Below are 19,740 nucleotides of genomic sequence, written 5' to 3' on the forward strand. Positions count from 1 at the left end.
AGCTCAAAATGATGAAACTAGTACGTGTGAGAGAGAGAGAGAGAGAGAGAAAAGCAGAATATCATTTTATTTGTTTACTTAGCTATTGTTAATATTAATTCTAAAAATGATGAGAATTTCACTTGCTACTAAAAACAAATTTATTTTTTGTAAACTATTAAATATTTTGTTTAACTATTTAGTGAATTGAAGGCAACGCAAATCAACCACGAAACGAAATAAACTAAAAATGCCTTTTGCTCCTTAAAAGCAAAAACAAAAAACCATTTGTATTTTGTTTATTTTGATTTAGTTAAACAAAATCTAGATGTTTTCTAACACAATCAGGACCAAGACGGTTTCAGCGCCACAAACATCATGAGCTCTCTTAACTCTTATCGACTAAATCGACTTTTAGTTTCAAAATTTTATAATTCTCGCTATAAATTCGTAATTCTTAAGCAACCCAAGAAAAAAAAAAAACACTTGTGTATCTAATTTAATGGAATGGTTCATTTGAAAGTTGAATTGAAATGTTGTTACCATTTACACAATACTTGTATAACGAACGAAAATAATACATAACTAAGTTAAATATTCGCCCATATTTGAGTTAATTCAATTAACTTGAAATGTATTTAAAAAGCAAACGCGTATATTAAATGAAAAACAAGCTGCTTTTTAACGCTTACCGCGCATTCTAGTAAACAAAAAAGGCGAACAAAAGAAATAATGAAAATACAATTGTTAAAAATCTCTCCGACAGTTATACATGATGATGATGATATTTAAATGTTTCTCCAAACTCGTAACTAAAAATGATTATATAATGACACGAAAAGAACTATGCAACTGATAAATAAATATAAATTGTATGAATATAGATACAAAAACGAAATAATAGAAATTATATAGACAAAACGGGAATATTTATACAACATTAAATGTATTATTATTATACATGTATGTATACATATTTAAAGACAAAAGCGAAACAACAAACTCCAAGATCCGTATAAATTTGAACATTTTTTATCAATAAAAAGCGAAACGAAAAAAAAAAACAAAAAGAAGACAAAAAAAAACGAACCAAAACAAAAACCAGTTTAAAATCCTTAAATTTGTATTCATAACAGATAAATCATATTAAAATATAGATTTAATAACTCATATTTTAGAAAGCAATTTTAGCGCTTTCTTGAACCAGGCACAGACGAAAGATTAAGAAACTTATCGATAAGCTCACAATATCGAACTGAAAGAACCAGCGAACTAGATCAGTGAACATTTCTCAGAAAAACGGTTATTGTGGAGCTAAGTCAAAAAGGGTTCTCTTCAAGAGAATAGCAAGAAGTAAACTCTAACATGTAACCCTTGGAACAGGTTCATTAATGCAACCCTGCAAACTCGTCTGAATACAGGTAACTGGAAAATCGATTCGAATTATTTTTAACTTTTATTGGTATACGATTTAAACATTATAACATATAAATTCATCTTATTTATTAACAAATTACAGATAAAAATGTATTAACAAAACTTAAACGACACACACACGACAATTGATGCATCCATAGTTAGCCGTAGTTCTGCGAAATGTTTGTACAAATGGCTTTGCAATCGGTCCCATAGCTGAAGTCTACCATATCTTGAACACTCTTCATGATTGGCACCAGATTTTTGAGTATTGCATTTGGAAGCTGGTTAGCAATCCGCTTGCTCCGACGTCTTCTTGGCCAACAGCGGCGTAATGGGCTGATCCCGCCTTGTAGCCTGCTCCTGGCGCTTGGCCTCCTTATCGCCATAGAGATCCAGATCGCGGCCGTAGTACCAGACGAGCCAATCAAAGAAGACGCCAATGAAGGTGAACACTAGAGAGATAGAGGGAGAGGGAGAAGAGAGAAAGCATATAAGAGATTATAGGGTATGTTATAAGGTGTGTATATTTGGTGAAAACTTACGGCAGGATAAAAAGTTGACGGAATAACGGAATCTCGTCTGATCATAGAGCTGACAATTGCCATTGCCATGGCAGGTCTTAGTCCACACCAGGCAGGTGGAGTCAATGATACGGCCAAAGATAATCGGACCCGGTATCAGGGCAAACAAACTGATCATCATCAAAGCCAAGCCCTGGGCAAAGGACTTATCCTCCGGCGACACGGAGCGATAGTTGACCAGCACATTGCCAATGCGACCCGAACTGCCAAACCAATTGACAATGATCGAGGTAATGGAGAACGTCCAGAAGGCCACATTGCAGCCATCCATGCAAACGCCCGGACGCAGTATCAGATCGGCCACAGCTCGCTTGCTGCGTGTCAACAGATCCTCGTGCAGCTCGGTGGAATAGTCATCGTTAAGCAGCGGCACGGCTGCGGGATCTATGTCCAGATCGGTGCTCTCTGTCAGCGACATTCCCGTGGGCTGCAGCTCCATTAGCAAGCGCTCCGAGCCACCATATTGGGGTACAGCTTTGAGATCTACCGTGAGGCAGGCGCATTCATCGTACAGCTTGCTGTCAGCGTTCCAGCTGGTGCAGCCGGCATGGCACGCCGAGAAGTAGGTAGTATCGCTGGCCTCATGGCACACAGGTGAGTAGTTGACGCCCTCGCAGGAGCAGTTCGCATTGCAGTTGGTCGTCAAATTGAAGCTGTTTAAGAGAAATTGGCGTGAATGCAAGTTTTAATGATTGGCAGGAACAGTGACGTCACGAGTGCATGAAAATAAAACAAGGTGGCAACGCTTAATAAGGCCAAGCTTATACAGCGAGGCGAATGCCAGATCGCAAAAGAACCGAGTAGTGAAAAGTGCAGGAACAGTGACGTCACGAGTGCATGAAAATAAAACAAGGTGGCAACGCTTAATAAGGCTAAGCTTATGCAGCGAGGCGAATGGCAAATCGAAAAAGTACCGAGTAGTGAAGAGTGCAGGAACAGTGACGTCACGAGTGCATGAAAATAAAACAAGGTGGCAACGCTTAATAAGGCTAAGCTTATGCAGCGAGGCGAATGGCAGATCGAAAAAGAACCGAGTAGTGAAGAGTGCAGGAACAGTGACGTCACGAGTGCATGAAAGTATAACAGGGTGGCAACGCTCAGTAAGGCTAAGCTTATGCAGCGAGGCGAATGGCAGATCGAAAAATAACCGAGTAGTGAAAATTGCAGGACTTGAGTGAGAAGTTAATTATTGTGTGCATTAAATATTAAAAAAGAAAGTGAATAACGAAAAAGAGAAAACAATTAATTAAGGCGATTACTTACTTGCCCACATGAGCCATTGATACAGAATCGGGACAGTATAAAAAGGCATACGACAGCTGGCCTGTAAAGCGAAAGTAGATGAGAAAAGAATACGAATTAAGTGAAAATATAAAAAAATTAAATTAAAAATGTAAATACAAATATAAAACTGACCGCAAATGTAGACAAAGCCCACAAAAACATTCCACATGAGCACCTTGCTGACGGAGGGCTTCTTCTTGGATATGACCAGGCCGGAGGCGAAGAGGCCCACGACCATGCCCAGAATGGAGACGGGACCCACGACAATGGTGGCGCTGTGGGCGGCCTTGTGGAACTGCACCTCCATGTATTTGGAGAGGAAGGTCATGAAGCCGGAGGCGCCCAGAATGTAAAAGACGCCCGAGGTGATATTAAAGATGAGCAGCTTGTTGCGCAACAGACGCATCAGAGCAGTTGGAAAATCCTTTAGCTTGGGCAGATCGGCATTGCCACCAGCCCCAATGCTGTCCAGGGCGGCGTTCGAGGAGACGCGACTGCTCAGCGAGAGGCCCTCCTCGCGCTTCAGTTCCTCGTGCCGCAGCACGTGCGGCAAATGCGAATTGTGTTTGGGGTCATCCGTTTTCTTGGGCAGGCGCTTGGGGAAGAGGCCTATCAGGCCGGAGAACATGCACATCAGGGTGCCCAGAATGACCCAGCCCAGCCACCAGGCGCCCAGCCAGCGTGGATCCTTGTCATCAATCAGCGGCGTCTTGCTGGGATCGATAAAGGTGTTCAACGAGATGTAACCTAAAAGGAGAGAGGCGGATTAACAGGATAAGCATGCAATCGGAAGCTGGAGAAAGCTGGAAATCATTGCAACCCACCGAAGAAGAAGCCAAAGACGGGTCCAATCATGCGCAGCGACATGGCCACAGCCAACATGAGCGGCGTATTCGTGCGCTTCGTGTTGTCATCCAGATATGTCTGACCTAGGGCATAGTACAGGGTATTGCCTATGCCCAGCACAAACTGCGAGAAGAAGATAAGCACCAGGGGAACGTACGTGAACAGACTGTCGCAGTTCTCCTCGGGCTTGCCCACTCCGCACAGCTGCTCCGATTGCGCCTTCATCGAGCTGACATTCTGCTGAAATGACAACAGTTGCAATAAATGTATGCATATACATATATATATAAACGGGATCGGGTCTTACCACGGACGTGTAATTCAGATTCAGGGAGCTATTCCAGAGACTATCCTGGTACTCCTTGGTCAGCTGGAGGACCTCATCGCCAGCGCCATAGATAAAATGGGGCAGCACCAGAATAAAACAGGATAAGCCACAGATCATAATGCCCCAGGCTATCCACATCGGACGATTGCGCTGCCCACCGATATAGGATAATATCAGCGACAACATTATCTGAGATATCTCATTGCCACTGAGAACGATGCCTGCGAAATGAATAGGTATCGAGTAACGGAGAGGGTAAGTATCGAAAAGTACTAATAACTATTTATATTGATAAGTGACTGATTGACTGAATGACTGATGATTGAAGTACAAAATGTCTCATTGCCACTGAGAACGATGCCTGCGAAAGGAATAGGTATCGAGTTAGGCATCGCAGAGGGTGAGGATCGAAGAAGTACATACTAAGATACTGTTAATCTATTAATAAGTGACTGATTGACTGCATGACTGATGATTGAAGCACAGCTCAAACCGTATGAGCACGGATCGGGTTTGATTAGATGTTGGGTTCACGGTTAAAAATAAGTTGAAATTGTGGGCTCGAACCGGTTCGGTTCAAACACGGTTAGGTTCAAACCCGGTTTGTTTCAAACCATGTTTGAGGCGCCTTGGGGGAGGTATGTTGCATGACCAAAACTTCAATTTTCCTGTCAACTTTTGAGCCGTGCAAAGCCGTTTAATATTACCCGCAAATTATTTTTATAGATATTTATAGAATATGATTCCGACAATGTGAATGTACTTTACAATTAATTGTTGGTAATTAATATCATATATCAAATCATGCCAAATCAATCCGCCATCAATCAAACTGAACTGCGCAGTCCAGAACTGCTCACCTGTAGTTTGACTGGGTATTTTGAAGCGCTTCTCCAGTGTGGTCAACGTGACAATGAAGTACATGTAGGACATCGCCTGGATGGTGCCAAGCAGACCGTAAACGCCCATGAACCATTTGGTCGTCGCGTATTTCTGCAGCCAGGCGGGATGCCACTTGCCCAGGCCGCACAAGTAATGGCCCGGGGGCACTTGCTGTTTCCTCCGCTCCGCCATGGCTCCGGGTGATGATGATTGTTGTTGTTGTTGTAATTGTTGTTGTGATTGTTATTGTAATCGATTGTCTGTTCAGTGGTTGGACTTGAGCATGTCTCGCTTGGTGGGCAACTGATAAGATTAATACAAATGCGAATTGATGACTGAAACTGAACATTGACGAGGGTCAGTCGGGAATGCCCGACTAGGATGCATCAAATGATTCATATTTAAGGTTTATGTCGAGTATTAACGCGATGATTCAGATGGGCAGAAGGACAGTCTCAGTTCCTCATCCCGATCAGGAATATATCTTCCTAGAGACACATCCTTCTGCCTGTCGAAACCAGCATGCCCCTCTTTAAGCATTTTCAAAGAGTATACAAACTAGAAAAGCAAATATTATTTCTTGCCACCTGTAAATTACAATTGTGGAGCGTTCAATTTCATAATGATGTCCGATATGAATTGACTTATGAATAATTTTATTTGGCTCAAAAAAGTTGGTTAACCGTGACTATTGCCTTTATTCTGAGCCCAATTCGACGTCTATAAAATTGGAAATGGTACGATATGAGGAATTCTGAGTACAATAATTGATTAGGCCCGGCACTTGTTCAAGATCATATTAGTCCACCTTTTGATTAGATAAGCTCTCTCAATGTATTTGGCCAGTTTTTCGGACCTATAAAGTGATCTGCGAATTCCGTTTGTCTTCTTCTCCTCCAACTGCCAACTAATGTGAATTTTCACTTTATTTGAAATTTAGAATTAAAAATAAGTTTTGTTATTGGTCAGGATTGTCCACAGAAATTGGCTAAATGGCCTCTATGAGATTATATAGCGTCTGGTCTGGTGAAACTATTATCTTATCACGTATTTTACGCTGAGCTCTTGCAAATCGCATTGGCCGGCTGAGGTCCTGCATGATAGACCAAAGAATACCCTGTATAAAGTGTCGTACCCTGACAACATTAAATATGATTAAAAAGAGGGAATATCATGTATTTGTGAAAATGTATGTAACAGGCAGAAGGAAGTATATCCGACCTCATAAAGCATATATATTCCTGATCAGCATCAATAGCCGCGTCGATCCAGCCATGTCCGTCTGTCTGTCCGTCCGTCCGTATGTATGAACACAAAGATCTCAGAACTTATAAGAGCTAGAGACATGAAATTTTGAACGTAGGTCCTCCTAGTGCGCACGCAGTACGAGTTCCTTTCCGATAATCGATAGCTTGCCCCGTTTTCAATTTATCGATAAAAATATTGAAATCATGTTTTTTGAAAAAATCTCTTAGGTTCTAATAGCTGCATTCAGATTCAAATTACATTATATTTTAAATTCAAAGAATGCCCTCAATTCCTTAATAAAAGAGGTCTGGTTTTGGGAAGCGTCTCCTTTTATCTATTGCTTGCGCCTAATATACCCCTTAGTCGCAATCTCAAGTATAGAGTATGTAAACAAAAGTTCATGGTATTGGACAAATTAATAAGTGGTAACTGGCCAACAATTGGCCTACGGTAATAACAAAGATTAACTTGAGGGTTTCGGCAGTAAATTTAAAAAAACGGTAAATAAAATTACGTGTACACAAAAGAAATTGGCTTAATAATCGCTTGTGGCACATTAATTGCTTATCTTAAAACAATTGAAAGAAAAAAAGGAAAAAACTAAATGTTAGAACCTTCTTTCTTAGAATTCAAATATTTTAAATCAAACACGCAAAAACTCTTGACCACTTTCAAGTAAAAGATTTTCAGAGAAACCTTTAGCAACATAATTTTAAAATATAGTAGCAGAAATTGCCCGGCGTTGCACGTTTTAATATCAATTTCGCATTTGATTTGCACTCTTCGCAAATTAGAATAGTGTTTGGAACCGAAGCGTTCTATTTAGACCACAGAATATTATTTTTAATTAAATTTCTCACACTTCTTCACATCTTAATTGGCTACAATTTTGACGAGCTTAATGTCTTGACATGGAAATTCATTAATCTTGCGTTAATTTTAAGCTCTGCCTTGTTGTGCGTCTTTAATCTCATGCCCCCTTAAACGACCCCAATTTGTGCTAGGCAAATAGACGAATGTCTATTGCAGCCATAAATGCAACTAAGCCCGCAAAGATAGATAGTACGCCATGCCAGATAATACCAGGCGATCTGACAACAAATCAACTGCAAACAAAGAACCCGAGCAGTAGCTATCGGTCACTGTTTTTTTTTTAGAAGACAAAAGAAACATTCGCTTAAGGTTTAGGAACTCGAACTCGAGCTCGAATTCTAGAAGAGTATTTTAATAGATAGATAGATTAATCAAGAGTTGAGCTTCTTATTATATATCCAAAAAATGCCGTTCTGAATAAAACTCTTGTCTTAAATATAAAAACTTTCCATAATCTTCCTTAAAAAGTTATGAATTAATCTCTTTGTTTGTTTAAATTAGAACATTTTAAAAGAATCACTTGGAATAGGAATTTGCAGGCTCGAAATTCTGAAAGAAGAGTTCATTTTAATCATATATCCAAAAAATGACTTTCTAAAAAAAAATCGTATTCTTAATATTTAAAAAACATTTCCATAATCTTCCTGAAAAAGTTTTGAATAATGAGTTTTGTTCGCATTGAGTATCACGTAATCATGATGAAGTAATTTAGGAACTAAACAAAAGTTCTTGAAATAAGATGTTTTGACATTGAGTACAATTAAAGTTATCTCTAACAAATAATAAGAAAACATATTTAATATACATTCCACTTGAGCTAATTTGGAATTACAATAAAAAAGTTCCAATTCGTCAGTTCTTTCTTTTTTGTTTTTAGCATATTTACATTTTATCACAAGGCGTTTGCAAATTATGATCAATCTTATCGGCACTCGAAAGCACTTAAAATAGGCCCAATTAAATACGGTTAAGTTCCTTAGAAGCACAGCGACTCTTGTGATCAAAAGGCGAGGATCGTTAACTGTTCAGGCGAATCAGGAATCGTTATCATATCACTGAGAACCGACCGACCGAAACCGAGAGAGGGAAACCAAGAGCGAGAACCTTGCGGCCGCGTGGCGCGTATCAAACTGACAGCTTGGAAAAAAAATTGAAATAAATTCGTCGGCCTGGCCCATTGGCTCCACACGCAGTGTCGATAATTGTGGCTCGATAATGCGGATAATAAAAACACATTATCAGCAAATATTGTGGACTGCAAATGTTATCAAAGAGCTGGCATTACGCATACGCCACGTGAAAGCCAAATGCATATTTCTCTCTCCCGCTCTCTCTCTCTCTCTCTGTCTGTCTGTCGCCCTCTCTCTGGGAATTGATTTATGTGTGTGCACAGCAACAATAGTAATATTTATTAATAACAATAACAATACAATAAGAAACAACAACAAACGCGACAATGACACTATTTTACTATTAAAGCACCTTCCTCCCCCCCTCCATACATCCCTCCCTCTCTCTGTCTCCTCATTGTGTTTAGATTTGTAGGCAAGTGAATTAGCTTAGAATATAGAAAAATTGTAGAATGTGCAACGATGGTTCGGGCGAGGTTCGCCTTTCAAGTTCGCGATCCCTTTCCGATCCGTTTAACGCTCGGAGGCGACCTTCAAATGCGGTTCCGGGTCATTAATGTTCGGCATCCGCATGTTGCGACCCATCTCCAGAAACATGGTTAGACCCAGACCTAACAGGGACAACAGTATGGACACCGTGAATATGGCCTGCGTAATGCCGGGCGTCAGATATTCCTCACAGTGCCAACAGGCCCTCGGCATATAGTCGGGATCCATGGCCGAAATGGTATCTACAAAAAATACCAAATTTTATAAGTGTCAAAAGGATTTTAAGTTTTATTATTCTGGCAAACAGAGGAGTACAGCAACAGCTTAAACCCAAAACGAATCGTAAAGTCTAAAAGTTAGTTTGATCTATTAAGAAAACCTCCATTGTTATTCCTTAAGCCCATTGAAAATGGCTGAAAAGGTTTGATTTGTGTGCAAAAGTGCAGAAGGAGGCATCTCTGAATCCAAAGTCGATCGATCTATCCCTGTCCGTCTGTCTAGATGCCTGTTCGTGCTAGAAACCTGATCTTTGAATTTCCACCCACATGAACATATCATAAAGATCGGAGAATAAGCACCGAAGCTATTCACGAAAGCATATTACATAGGGTGGAGCTAAGGTTTGTTGGTCGCACAGCTGCCACCTAAATCTAAAAATATGGGAAATGGAGTCTTGGACTATAGCAACTTTCGACCGATGGAGGGACCATTGAGCAACCGAGCTCCTTCTGCTACTTGGGCGTCCACTTGCACCGTAGGCTCATCCCCCATATGAGTTCCATATCTCAGCAAGAGAACAATGCTTGAGACTCGAAAGGCTCGACTGGCTATTATAAGTCGCAACGCAAGCTGCTTGTCTCCACGATGGCGCAGCTTATTAAAAGGATCTGGTCATACGCTATCCAAGTCTGAGGCACGGCGTCAGCACGTCAGCTGCGTTGAATAGGAGTAGTCCAAGCTAAGGCTGCACTCAAGGTTGCCGGCCTGCCATGGTACGCGACAACCGACGCCATCGAATGCGAACTGTGCCAAACAAAGGTCGGAGATCAGGTAAACTTCCTCAGCAGCCGTTACGCCGACAAGCCCCGGCTGACCCATCAGAGAGAGAGGCGCCTCCAAAGGCTACACTCCGGCGACCTATCTAACTGCCTCCTTCCTCTTCATTGTAATTATCCCTCTATGTTAATATAATATAAGCTACATACTTGTAGCTATAGATCAGAGGGTACTGATCGATTCCAGTGCAAAATTGAATTGTGAAAAAAGGAAGCAACCTTTCGATCATATATGCTGATCACTTACCCACAAGGACAACGTCCATGCTCAACGAGTAGAGGGTGAGGCGCGCTCCTTGGCTCGAGTAGGCGGTCACGGCGTGGCAGCAGAAGCTAAACCTCTTGCCATAGAACAGCAAATCCCTGGGTATGAATGTCGTATTTTGGAATATTAATTTTGGAATGCGCCAACAACCGACAACGGGCGCCAACTTAATTTTTAGCGGGCCCAGCGAGGTGTCAATAATGAAGTTGACGCCCTTTAAAATATTCGCTTTATCCCTCAGCTGCAGGCTCAGCGACGACTTGCCGCTCGGGTAGATGTGAATGCGCTTGTAGTAGACATTCAGGCCTTTCGGTATCTCCTCGGCGAACACAATCTTGTCCAGCGAAAGGATACCCTTCGGATGTCGCAGCACAACAATTGGCGGATCCTCCGCCGAACGGTTGCGCGGCACGTGCTCCCTGACGTCGCTGTCTCCCATTTTAGGCTTTTTTGATGTTGTTGTTGTTGTCGTCGTCGTCGTCGTCGGCTTCCCCAACTTCATGATGTCGTTCTCGCGCTGAAGGCGCCGCTGCAGCGCCTTCGTCTGCTCCGCGTGCGCCGTGTACAGATGGATGACCGGACAGTTCTCCAAGTTACTGGCCACGGCTTCCATAAAATCATCTGCGGGGCATCAATATAAAAGTCTGAGTGTATTTTTGAACCAAGAAAATGCTACCCGGCTTTGTTGGAGCAAAGCATTTGTCATGCATTTTAAAATCAATTTTCGCCGTGGATCTCAAAAAGTGAAATGAAAAAAGTTTGAAATCGTATGTTAAACTCGTAAAACTTTTAGTTTTCTATTTTTTGAGGGAAATTCGCGAATAACGATTGCATGAAGTTCATTTTCATCAAAGATCTTTGCGAAAATTCAGAGGTAATTTACACTTTTCGACAAATCCATCTCATCTGGCGGAAAGTAAGGCTTGTGAGGTTGTATGAGTGAAAGTTGAGTTTACAGCATCAATGATTTTTAGAAGTTCACGGAAGTGAAATGTGCGGAAAACTTTGATTACAAATTTTTTGCTTTTAAAGGAATCGATTTTTAATTCATTTTGAAAACCACGCAAATAAAATTGAATTTCGCACGGGCGGAAAATAGGTGGAAAGGAATGTCTGAAATTTAAGAGCTGTGAAAATTGTTCTATAAAGCTAACTAGTCCCCTTTTTATGACCACAACTTAATATGGAAGATTGTTTGGTAAAGCGGCAGAAAAGAATTTGTAGCAGAGTTTTAACACCTGGCCGGATATTCACCGACTGTCTGTGTGTGTGTATTAGAAATTGATTGAGTACTCTGCCCACCGTGTGTGGTCAGATTTGAATCTCTGAAGTTGTATACGTGGATGCTATTCGTGCGGCAGGTCAGCGTCAACATGGTTCTTTTTCTGTTCCAGATCATTTCCTCTTCGCGTTCCGCGAAGAGCAGTTCCACGCTCAGGATCGGATCCTGCACCTGGCTGTAATAGGTGCGCGGCTGCACGCCACGCAGATACGTAAAGCACTCCATGCAGCTTAAATCCTTCGAGGTCAACTGACAGGCGGGGGCAAGGAGCTAATTAGCCTGTGTTTAGCGAAGTTCGAGAAGAAGAAGACAACTTACCGCCGGCTCAAAGTAGACGATCAGCATGTGCTCTTTGAGCAGCGACCGCAGCAGACTCGTAAAATGATTCGACTTGATTACCTGAAAGATGCTGCGAGCATCAGGTCTGTGGGTAGAACAGGCAGGACTCCCATAAAGTACAGTTAATGTCCGCGACAGCGTTGCCAGACTTACAAACTGATGCCCCAGATCAGAACGGGCGGCGTCCTGGGAACATTTGTGCATGACCCAAAGCCAACCAGCCAAAGCGAAATTAGAATTATTTTCATATTGGAAAACAACGAGAATAGTTTTCAGTCTACACTTTTTTTATGAAGTGAATTTGTTTCCACAAACTCTTGCAAAGCTTGCTTAAATTAAGTTTAATATCTCGTGTATTTATTTGATAAGGCTATAAGCTTGTTCTACTTTGCTTAAACATATTCTGCCCTTGGGTATATTATTTTTGTCTTATAATTTTGTCTCGAAATGTGTAACGCTTAGAAGGAGACATCTTCGACCCCATAAAGTATATACATATATTCTTGATCAGTATCAATAGCCGAGTTGATATAGCCATGTCCGTCTGTCTGTTTCTATGCGAACTAGTCTCTCAGTTTTAAGACTATCATCATGAATCTTTTCAGATATCCGTCTTTCTGTTTCACGAAGTACATATATCGGAACTGACTGGATCGGACCGCTAGATCATATAGCTGTCATAGGAGCGTTCGCTCGAAAATTAAGATGTTATATGGAAAACTTTTTTGCTTTTAGAGATATCTTAACCAAACTTGGCACTAATAAGTTTCACTATGCTCCCTACATCTATGCAAAATCTTATTTATATCGGGCAACTATATCATATAGCTGCCATAGGAACGATCGGTCGAAAATGAGGAAAAACTTTTTGCTTTTCGAGATATCTTAAATACTCGGCATTATTTATATTCCCTGTGCTTCTTAGATACGGGCAAGGCAATTAATGCAATTATGAGCATTATGAAAAGGTTGGATCTGCAAGGGTATTAAATCTTCGGCGTGCCGAAGATAGCCCTTTCTTGTCTGTATGTCGAATCGGAGGTTATTCATGTTTCTCAGCAGTGTTTCTTCATCAAACCGCGCTTCATGTTGCGGTTCGAATGACTTGTTGCTGTCAATATGTCATCCGAATCTAGTTCGAATACTTGGCTACATGCTGCTGCATCTATTCGAATCAATCAGAAGCCGACTTCACTTGGAAAATTTAGTTCAAGTGGCTTTAAAAATCAGATTTGAATCTATATTTAGTTACATGTTGGTCTGGGCGTGATGTTGAGCATATCAAATCGAAAGTTGCCTCAAGCTACAATTCGAACGCCTAGCTACAAGTTGCTGTGTATCTTTATTGGCAACAACTGATCCGCTGTAAATGTTGCTGCGTGTGCATTCGAATGCTTCGGTACATGTTGCTAAGAAGTTGAATGCCTTGTTGCTGTGAACAACTGATCCAAACCAAGTCTAAATGCTTGGCTACATGCAGCAGAGGCTGTTGTCAACATCAACTCGAATGTTGTCAACGAATGTTGCAGTGCTGCGCATGTTGCTCACAAGTTTATTTCGAATGCTTAGCTACAAGTCGAATGTTGCAGAATGCCTGGCAGCATGCTGCCAATGCGTAATAATGTTGAGTACGCAGCTGGAAATGGAATGGCATTAAGTGGCGATAAGATAAAACGGAATGCTTATCAGAAGACAAAGAATAATATATAAAAAATAATGGTATTTCCATGCTCGCACCTGTGCTGCGATGCTCTCACCTGCGCATTCAGTCGACAAGTGACAATTGCCTCAAAGAGTCGCGCGCGAATATGAAACAAACAAATTAAGTGAATCGAAACAAGAATTGAGTTAAATTTGAGTTAAACGAAACGAATCATTGAATAATTGAATAATCGAACTTCGAATAGCGCGAAATGGCGCAAAATACGCGCAACTCGGATCTATCGCAGATCGCGGTAAATGCCAACAATATACCCGATGGTGCGTGATCATATAGTATAAATATATATATGTGAATATATGTCTCTTCTGATATCCCACACAGACAGCGTCGACTGCGGCATTAAGGGTTTGGGCTGGTGTCGCGGCCCCGGCTGCCAGCAATACGCCCGTTTGCGCACCTTCACCGTAGTCCTGCTCAGTTCCGGGCTGCTGCAGGGCGCCTGCGAGCTTTACTTCCGGGTCTCGGCCAAGCAGGCCGCCTTCCAGCACGGCTACAATCCCCTCCTAGTCGGTGAGTAAGCAAAACTTATCGCAAAAAAAACGAGAATATACATTACAGCTATGCGAGCTGCTGGCCTCAATGCTCCGCCGAATGGGGCTGAGGTTTTCCAGATAGAAAACGTGCGAGCGAGAGGCAAAGAGGACTTTATCAGTTTTGCGATATTGTTTATGATTTCGAGTGTGTGTGTGTGTGTACGAGTGTGTGTCATCGAATTCTAGTAGCCAACTTGTTGCTTCGATTTCAGAATGTGCAATCAAAACAGTTGGCCAAGTTTTTCACACATTTTATTTCTTTTATTTCTCTAATATTATTGGGATCGCGATTTCTTGAAATCAGTTTAGTTCGGGCACATTTCCACTTACGTAAACTCTTGTATATCAATTGCATTATCACGTCTGCTCAAATCAAGAAATGTACGATTCATTTCTTTGCTGACAATTCCATTTGTTTGTAGCTGGAACTTATCTGTTATCATATAATATGATGTCGAAATGTGCGGAATGTGCGAAACATTGGAACGGTTTTTCGTGCATATTCACTTCCGATTCCAATTTTAAGGAATAACGCGATTCGATTAGGCGTAATCAGTCGATCTAAATTTTTCAAACGTCTGTTTTAATTTATTTAGGAAAAAATATTGTGCAATATAAATTTTAAATACTATTTTCGTCTGTTCGATCCCTAAACTCCATAGTATTTCCACAGTTGCGGGTGAAATTTCCAAAATCGCTGAAACACGTATTCATTAAGTTCTTATGTAGAGCTTTGAATATAGTTTTAAAGCTATTCAGACAAAAGATCTTCAAATCCCATTTTCCACCGAGGAAACTTAGATTTTTCATATAGATCCTTAGAAATGACTTTAAACATGAAACGTCACCCACCAAATCTTTGACCCCCAATTTCATCAAAGGGAAATGCATTTATCGAAATGTGTGAAATATCATATGATTTTGAGGAATGATCTTTGAAAATGAGTTGGACGCCGATAGGATGGTAAACAAAAAAGTCTCATACAAACGTTTTTCGCGATTTTTCCACACATGCGGGGGAATTTCCCAAAACCTGTGCGTTGGTCATCAATCAGTCAGTCGGCCAATCAGTGAGTTAGTCAGTCAATCAATCAGTCAGTCCTTCCTTCAGTCAATCAATCAGTAAGTCAGTCAGTCAATCAGAAAGTCAGTCCATCAGTCAGTCAGTCAGTCAGTCATTCCTTCAGTCAGTCAATCAGTTAGTGAGTCAGTCAGTTAAGCAATGGGTCAGTCAGTCATTCCTTCAGTCAATCAGTAAGTCAGTCAATCATTTAGTCAGCCAGTCAGTGAGTCAGTCCTTCAGTAAATCAATCAGTAAGTCAGTCAATCAATCAGTCAGTCAGTCAGGACAAACAGTTTTATGTGTAGAGATTATTTTAATAACCAATCAAATCAAACAATAGGGAATTCTAGGCTCAAATTTTCGGTCGGTTTGTTTTGATTTCTTTCGAATATTAACTTTAATTATATTTTATTTATAATTATTGATTTAATTCAAAATGAATTCTTTATTTGGTGCACACAGATTGGCTTTTGGTCAGCAGTGGATTATTCCAGGCGGTGTTCGCCTTGGCCTTCGCCTATTGGGCGGACGTCTATCATCCGATCAAGTGGCTGGTGGGCACCCTGATGCTGCAGTCGGTGGCCTGTGTGATTACAGTGATACCCGCCATAATGAACTTGTAAGTGCAAAGAGACAACTGCTCAACTATCAATCTAAACTGATTCCCTCCTTTTACCCAGTGCTGATGGTGTTCAGTCGCAGGACGCCTTGGTGGATGCGAATCTGTGCGCCACATCGCTGGCGCAGTTCCAGAAGCTCACCTTAACCGAGTCGCAGAGCAGCAATTTGACCCTGGTGCTGCTCTTTGTGCTCCAGCTGGCCCTGGGCATGGGCTCCCTGGCGTACTACACGCTGGGCGTCAGCTACATCGATGACAACTCGCTCTCGCAGGACAGTCCCGCCGTAATTGGCGTTGTGCTCGCTGCCCGTGCCTTTGGCCAGCAGGTGGGCTCGTTTCTGGTGCTGGGCGTCGGACTCACCCATGTCGGTTGGTGGCTCGGCTGGATTGTGCTGGCGCCGTTGATCTTTGTCGGAGCCGTGCTGCTGGGCCTGTTCCCCAAGCGGCTGCCCAAGACGGTCATCCATCAGGCGGCGCAGCGCATCATCGAGCAGTCGAACATGCGCACCTTCGGCAGCCAGTTCTCCACCTACATGGACGACACGGACTTCTGGCCCTCGCTGAAGCGTCTCTTCAAGAATCGCCTGCTCATGTGCAATCTGCTGGCCATCATGTGCCTGCAGAGCGCCGTGCTCAACTTTGGCCTGCAGGAGGAGAACTACATGCAGAGCCGCTTCTTTCTGCCCTACAACGAACAGGATGGGCTCACCCAGGAGTGGAAGGCCGCCTTTGTCTCGTACTTTCTGCGCCCGCCCGTCATGGCGGTGGGCATGCTGATTGCCGGTCTGATCATCTCGAAGGCGCAGCTCTCGGCGCGCACCATAACGGGCATTGGCATCAGTCTGGGCCTCCATCTGGTCGTCATCTATGTGGGCTACGTGTTCATCAACTGCGACGTGGGCGCCATTGCGGGCGTCGTCGGCGGCAAGCTGACGCAGCCGTATTGCGCCAGCCAGTGCCTGTGCACGCCCACCGCCTTCATGCCCGTCTGTCCGGAGAACAGCAGCATCACCTACTTCTCGCCCTGCTATGCCGGCTGCACCAGGCGCAGCGCCATCAACAGCTTCGAGCTGTACGAGGGCTGCAGCTGCCAGGGCGATCAGACAATCAATTCGGCGGGCAGTACGCGGGCCACGCCTGGCGCCTGCAGCGCCGACAATTGCGAGAAGACCATCATCATCTTCCAGATCCTCAGCATATCCGCCGCCTTTCTGCTGGGCATGGCCGTCATTGGCAAGACCTTGATTACGCTGCGCGCTGTCCTGCCGCAGGACAAGACGCTCGCCTTGGCCTTTGAGCTGATGCTCGTCGGACTCTTTGCCTATGTGCCCGTGCATCTCAGCTACGATCTGGTCACACGTAAGTACAGCTACTTCCATCTCCATCAATCACTTTTACACAAACATAATAATCAGCACAAAGATATTTTGATATTAACTGCTCTCGAAAAACATCTCCATCAATCAATATTTATCTCGGTAAAATGAATGATTCTTTGACTGACCAACTGATTGATTGACTGATTGACTACTAAAGCACAGTCCAAACAGTAAAATACCTATCTAAATTATTCCTTAATCGAAAAAATCGAGTATTGATTGACTGACTTACTATTTGATTGACTATTGATTGATACAGTTATTAGTGCACAGTCGAAACAGCAAAAGCTAGGAAGTTGAAATCGGAAACCTCTTCCTAATCAACTATATCTAAATTATTTCCATAAAATTGATGATTGATTGAATGACCGACTAGTACTACTATTTGATTGACTAACTGATGATTGATTCAGCTAGTAAAGCACAGTCCAAACAGCAAAAGCTGAGAGTCTTAATCAACTCTATCTAAATCATATTGCTTGATCACCAACTGATTGATTGACTGAATTGGGACATCTCTTCCTAATCAACTCTACAATTACTGACTACAATTACATAGCTACTAATCCTAGTAACAAAAGCTGAGAAGTTGAAATTGATGATTGATTGACCGACTGACTGACTGGTTGATTGATTGACTGACTGACTCACATAGCTATTAATGCACATTCCAAGCAGAAAGAGCTAAGGGAATAAAAATAAAAATCATCTTGAACTAAATCATCTCTTACTCCATATAATTGATGATTGTTTGACTGATTGCTTGACTGACTGACTATTACCGGTTTGAGCCAATGCTTCGCATTAGAGTCGGTTCTGAACTAGGTTTCTCCTTTTTTTACAAATCGCAACCAATTAAAAAAAAACCGGTTTCGTGTCCTCCATGTTTACTTTTTCACAGTCCTCCCCTCTGAATTCAATTTTCTTCATGCTTAGTAATTATTCATTCTTTATTTTATTCTCTCTTTCAGGCACCACCTGCGTCTATTGGGCGCCCAACTATGAGCGCTGCCTGCTGCGCGAGACGCCCAAGCACGGCAACATACTGGACATACTGACAGCCTCGCTGATCCTGGCCAGCGTGCTCTTTGACATACTGGTGTACATCTTTGCCAAGGGATTGAACCTGTACAACTGCAAGGTGACGGACAACAATTACACGCCCTCGTTGTATGCGCCGGTGCCGCATGAGGATTCTGGCTCGGCGCCCGCCTCGACTGTGCTCGCTCGAGGTGGCAGTCCCACGATGACGACGACGACGACAGCTGCCTCCGGCTCGCCCATGCAGCGACGCGATGCGCCACACGAAGCCGTCGAAGCGCGCCACCAAGAGGCGCCCATCTTTCGGCAGCCCAGCTCGCTGACCGAATCCTCGGGCGCACAGAGCATCGTGGAGCCGAACGGCAGCGGCGTGACCTACGCCCAGGTTGTCTTTCCGCCGGACAAGCGCAAGCCCGACGATGGCAGCACCAGTCCGAAGCGCCTGGCGGTGCCCGCCAATGTGCCGCTGCATCATCTCTCCGAAACGGATGTGCGCGCCCAGCTCGGCACCCTCAAATCCTTCAATCCCGCCAAGCCAGCCCCGGCGGAGCCACAGCCGGCCGTGGGTCACGATGTGGCAGGCAATGCGGATATGATTGCCCAGCAACCGCTGGCAGGCCAACAAGCAACTGCGCCCGCTGAAGCCCAACCGGAAGTCCGACCCCAAAGCCCGGATGCCAGACCCCAAAGCCCGGAGACGGACTTCTAAAGTGGCCGATCAAATAGTTTCTTTATCTTCGATTCTTAGACAATAGTTTTTGTATATTTTTTGTATGAGTTTGTTCGCCCTCTTCTGTATTTTTATCATTTACATTTGATTATTTATAGCATTTATCTATATCAACTAAACTGTTTATCCTTACTGACTGAATGATGGACGAGATATTCTTCTAAAGCTTTAAATTGCTGTAACTCGGCTTAATATCGTCGGATCTTGGGCAGGGTTACCTTGTTGGGCTCGTGGAGGTTCATAGTAAATATCTTGGCAGGCAAATAAAATGCCAATCGATAGTCCAAAATGGTATAAAGTTTCAAAATCGAACAATTTTTGGCCGAGATATTCCAAAAATTCTTCTAAAAAGTTTGACTTTACAATCGAATCGTTTTTTGGTCAACAACTTTTTTTAAAACATTTTTTTTTAATTTGTTTGACGGCAGATCATTAGTAGGGATCCGTAGGAATCAAAAAATGTATAACATTCCTAAATTGTTTTCCTCAGATAATATTTCTCTTTATTTTGTGAAAATATTATAAGTGGAAATTCTCAAGAAAATGCCCTCTGTATCTCTAATGGTATATGTTTTCGGACTGTAACTGTAACAACCTTTTTTTTTTGATTATATATTTTGATAATAGCTGTTGGAATTGTGATAATTGGGAG

The 19,740-nt window shown here is 42.6% G+C and overlaps 3 protein-coding genes across 6 annotated transcripts; 1 reads left to right on the top strand and 2 right to left on the bottom strand.

Annotated features, from left to right (window-relative positions):
- Nucleotides 1-1,422: 1,422 nt before the first annotated feature.
- On the bottom strand, nucleotides 1,423-8,574 carry Oatp33Ea (Organic anion transporting polypeptide 33Ea). Of its 3 annotated transcripts, none has more exons than XM_064681214.1 (8): nucleotides 8,327-8,574; nucleotides 5,298-5,610; nucleotides 4,417-4,658; nucleotides 4,088-4,349; nucleotides 3,396-4,010; nucleotides 3,243-3,303; nucleotides 1,941-2,632; nucleotides 1,423-1,850 (listed from the first exon to the last, which is right to left on the bottom strand). In XM_064681214.1, the coding sequence occupies exons 2-8, from the start codon at nucleotides 5,509-5,511 to the stop codon at nucleotides 1,684-1,686; spliced, it is 2,253 nt and encodes a 750-aa protein (XP_064537284.1). In that variant the 5' UTR covers nucleotides 5,512-5,610; nucleotides 8,327-8,574; the 3' UTR covers nucleotides 1,423-1,683. The 3 variants fall into 3 exon arrangements, with proteins under 3 accessions (XP_064537284.1, XP_064537285.1, XP_064537283.1); XM_064681215.1 differs by having other exon boundaries at nucleotides 4,088-4,346; nucleotides 5,298-5,622; XM_064681213.1 differs by having other exon boundaries at nucleotides 5,298-5,622.
- On the top strand, nucleotides 4,553-19,229 carry Oatp33Eb (Organic anion transporting polypeptide 33Eb). Of its 2 annotated transcripts, XM_064681211.1 has the most exons (5): nucleotides 13,770-13,980; nucleotides 14,045-14,233; nucleotides 15,782-15,938; nucleotides 16,000-17,297; nucleotides 18,289-19,229. In XM_064681211.1, exons 1-5 carry the CDS (start codon nucleotides 13,914-13,916, stop codon nucleotides 19,065-19,067), a joined length of 2,490 nt encoding a protein of 829 aa, XP_064537281.1. In that variant the 5' UTR covers nucleotides 13,770-13,913; the 3' UTR covers nucleotides 19,068-19,229. The 2 variants fall into 2 exon arrangements, with proteins under 2 accessions (XP_064537282.1, XP_064537281.1); XM_064681212.1 differs by lacking the exons at nucleotides 13,770-13,980; nucleotides 14,045-14,233 and adding an exon at nucleotides 4,553-4,692.
- On the bottom strand, nucleotides 8,817-12,319 carry LOC135427667 (V-type proton ATPase subunit S1). The gene is made up of 5 exons (XM_064681239.1): nucleotides 12,154-12,319; nucleotides 11,980-12,085; nucleotides 11,682-11,910; nucleotides 10,362-11,000; nucleotides 8,817-9,301 (listed from the first exon to the last, which is right to left on the bottom strand). Exons 1-5 carry the CDS (start codon nucleotides 12,246-12,248, stop codon nucleotides 9,084-9,086), a joined length of 1,287 nt encoding a protein of 428 aa, XP_064537309.1. The 5' UTR covers nucleotides 12,249-12,319; the 3' UTR covers nucleotides 8,817-9,083.
- Nucleotides 19,230-19,740: the final 511 nt, after the last annotated feature.

This window comes from Drosophila montana, unplaced genomic scaffold (assembly GCF_035044405.1).
Source record: "Drosophila montana isolate Dmon_TW-CO22-7 unplaced genomic scaffold, ASM3504440v1 contig_2192_1, whole genome shotgun sequence".
NCBI classification, from domain to species: Eukaryota; Metazoa; Arthropoda; class Insecta; order Diptera; family Drosophilidae; genus Drosophila; species Drosophila montana.

What these genes read in the sequence shown, in the direction of transcription:
- Oatp33Eb (XM_064681211.1), top strand. Translation starts at nt 13,914, where the DNA reads ATGGCGCAAAATACGCGCAACTCGGATCTATCGCAGATCGCGGTAAAT. An exon ending in TGCCAACAATATACCCGATG is followed by an intron (nt 13,981 to 14,044) that starts GTGCGTGATCAT and finishes TATCCCACACAG; the next exon opens with ACAGCGTCGACTGCGGCATT. An exon ending in CTACAATCCCCTCCTAGTCG is followed by an intron (nt 14,234 to 15,781) that starts GTGAGTAAGCAA and finishes TGGTGCACACAG; the next exon opens with ATTGGCTTTTGGTCAGCAGT.
- LOC135427667 (XM_064681239.1), bottom strand. Translation starts at nt 12,248, where the DNA reads ATGAAAATAATTCTAATTTCGCTTTGGCTGGTTGGCTTTGGGTCATGC. An exon ending in CTGATCTGGGGCATCAGTTT is followed by an intron (nt 12,086 to 12,153) that starts GTAAGTCTGGCA and finishes TTCTACCCACAG; the next exon opens with ACCTGATGCTCGCAGCATCT. An exon ending in TCGTCTACTTTGAGCCGGCG is followed by an intron (nt 11,911 to 11,979) that starts GTAAGTTGTCTT and finishes CCCGCCTGTCAG; the next exon opens with TTGACCTCGAAGGATTTAAG.
- Oatp33Ea (XM_064681214.1), bottom strand. Translation starts at nt 5,511, where the DNA reads ATGGCGGAGCGGAGGAAACAGCAAGTGCCCCCGGGCCATTACTTGTGC. An exon ending in AATACCCAGTCAAACTACAG is followed by an intron (nt 4,659 to 5,297) that starts GTGAGCAGTTCT and finishes TTCATTTCGCAG; the next exon opens with GCATCGTTCTCAGTGGCAAT. An exon ending in GGGCTTTGTCTACATTTGCG is followed by an intron (nt 3,304 to 3,395) that starts GTCAGTTTTATA and finishes TTCGCTTTACAG; the next exon opens with GCCAGCTGTCGTATGCCTTT.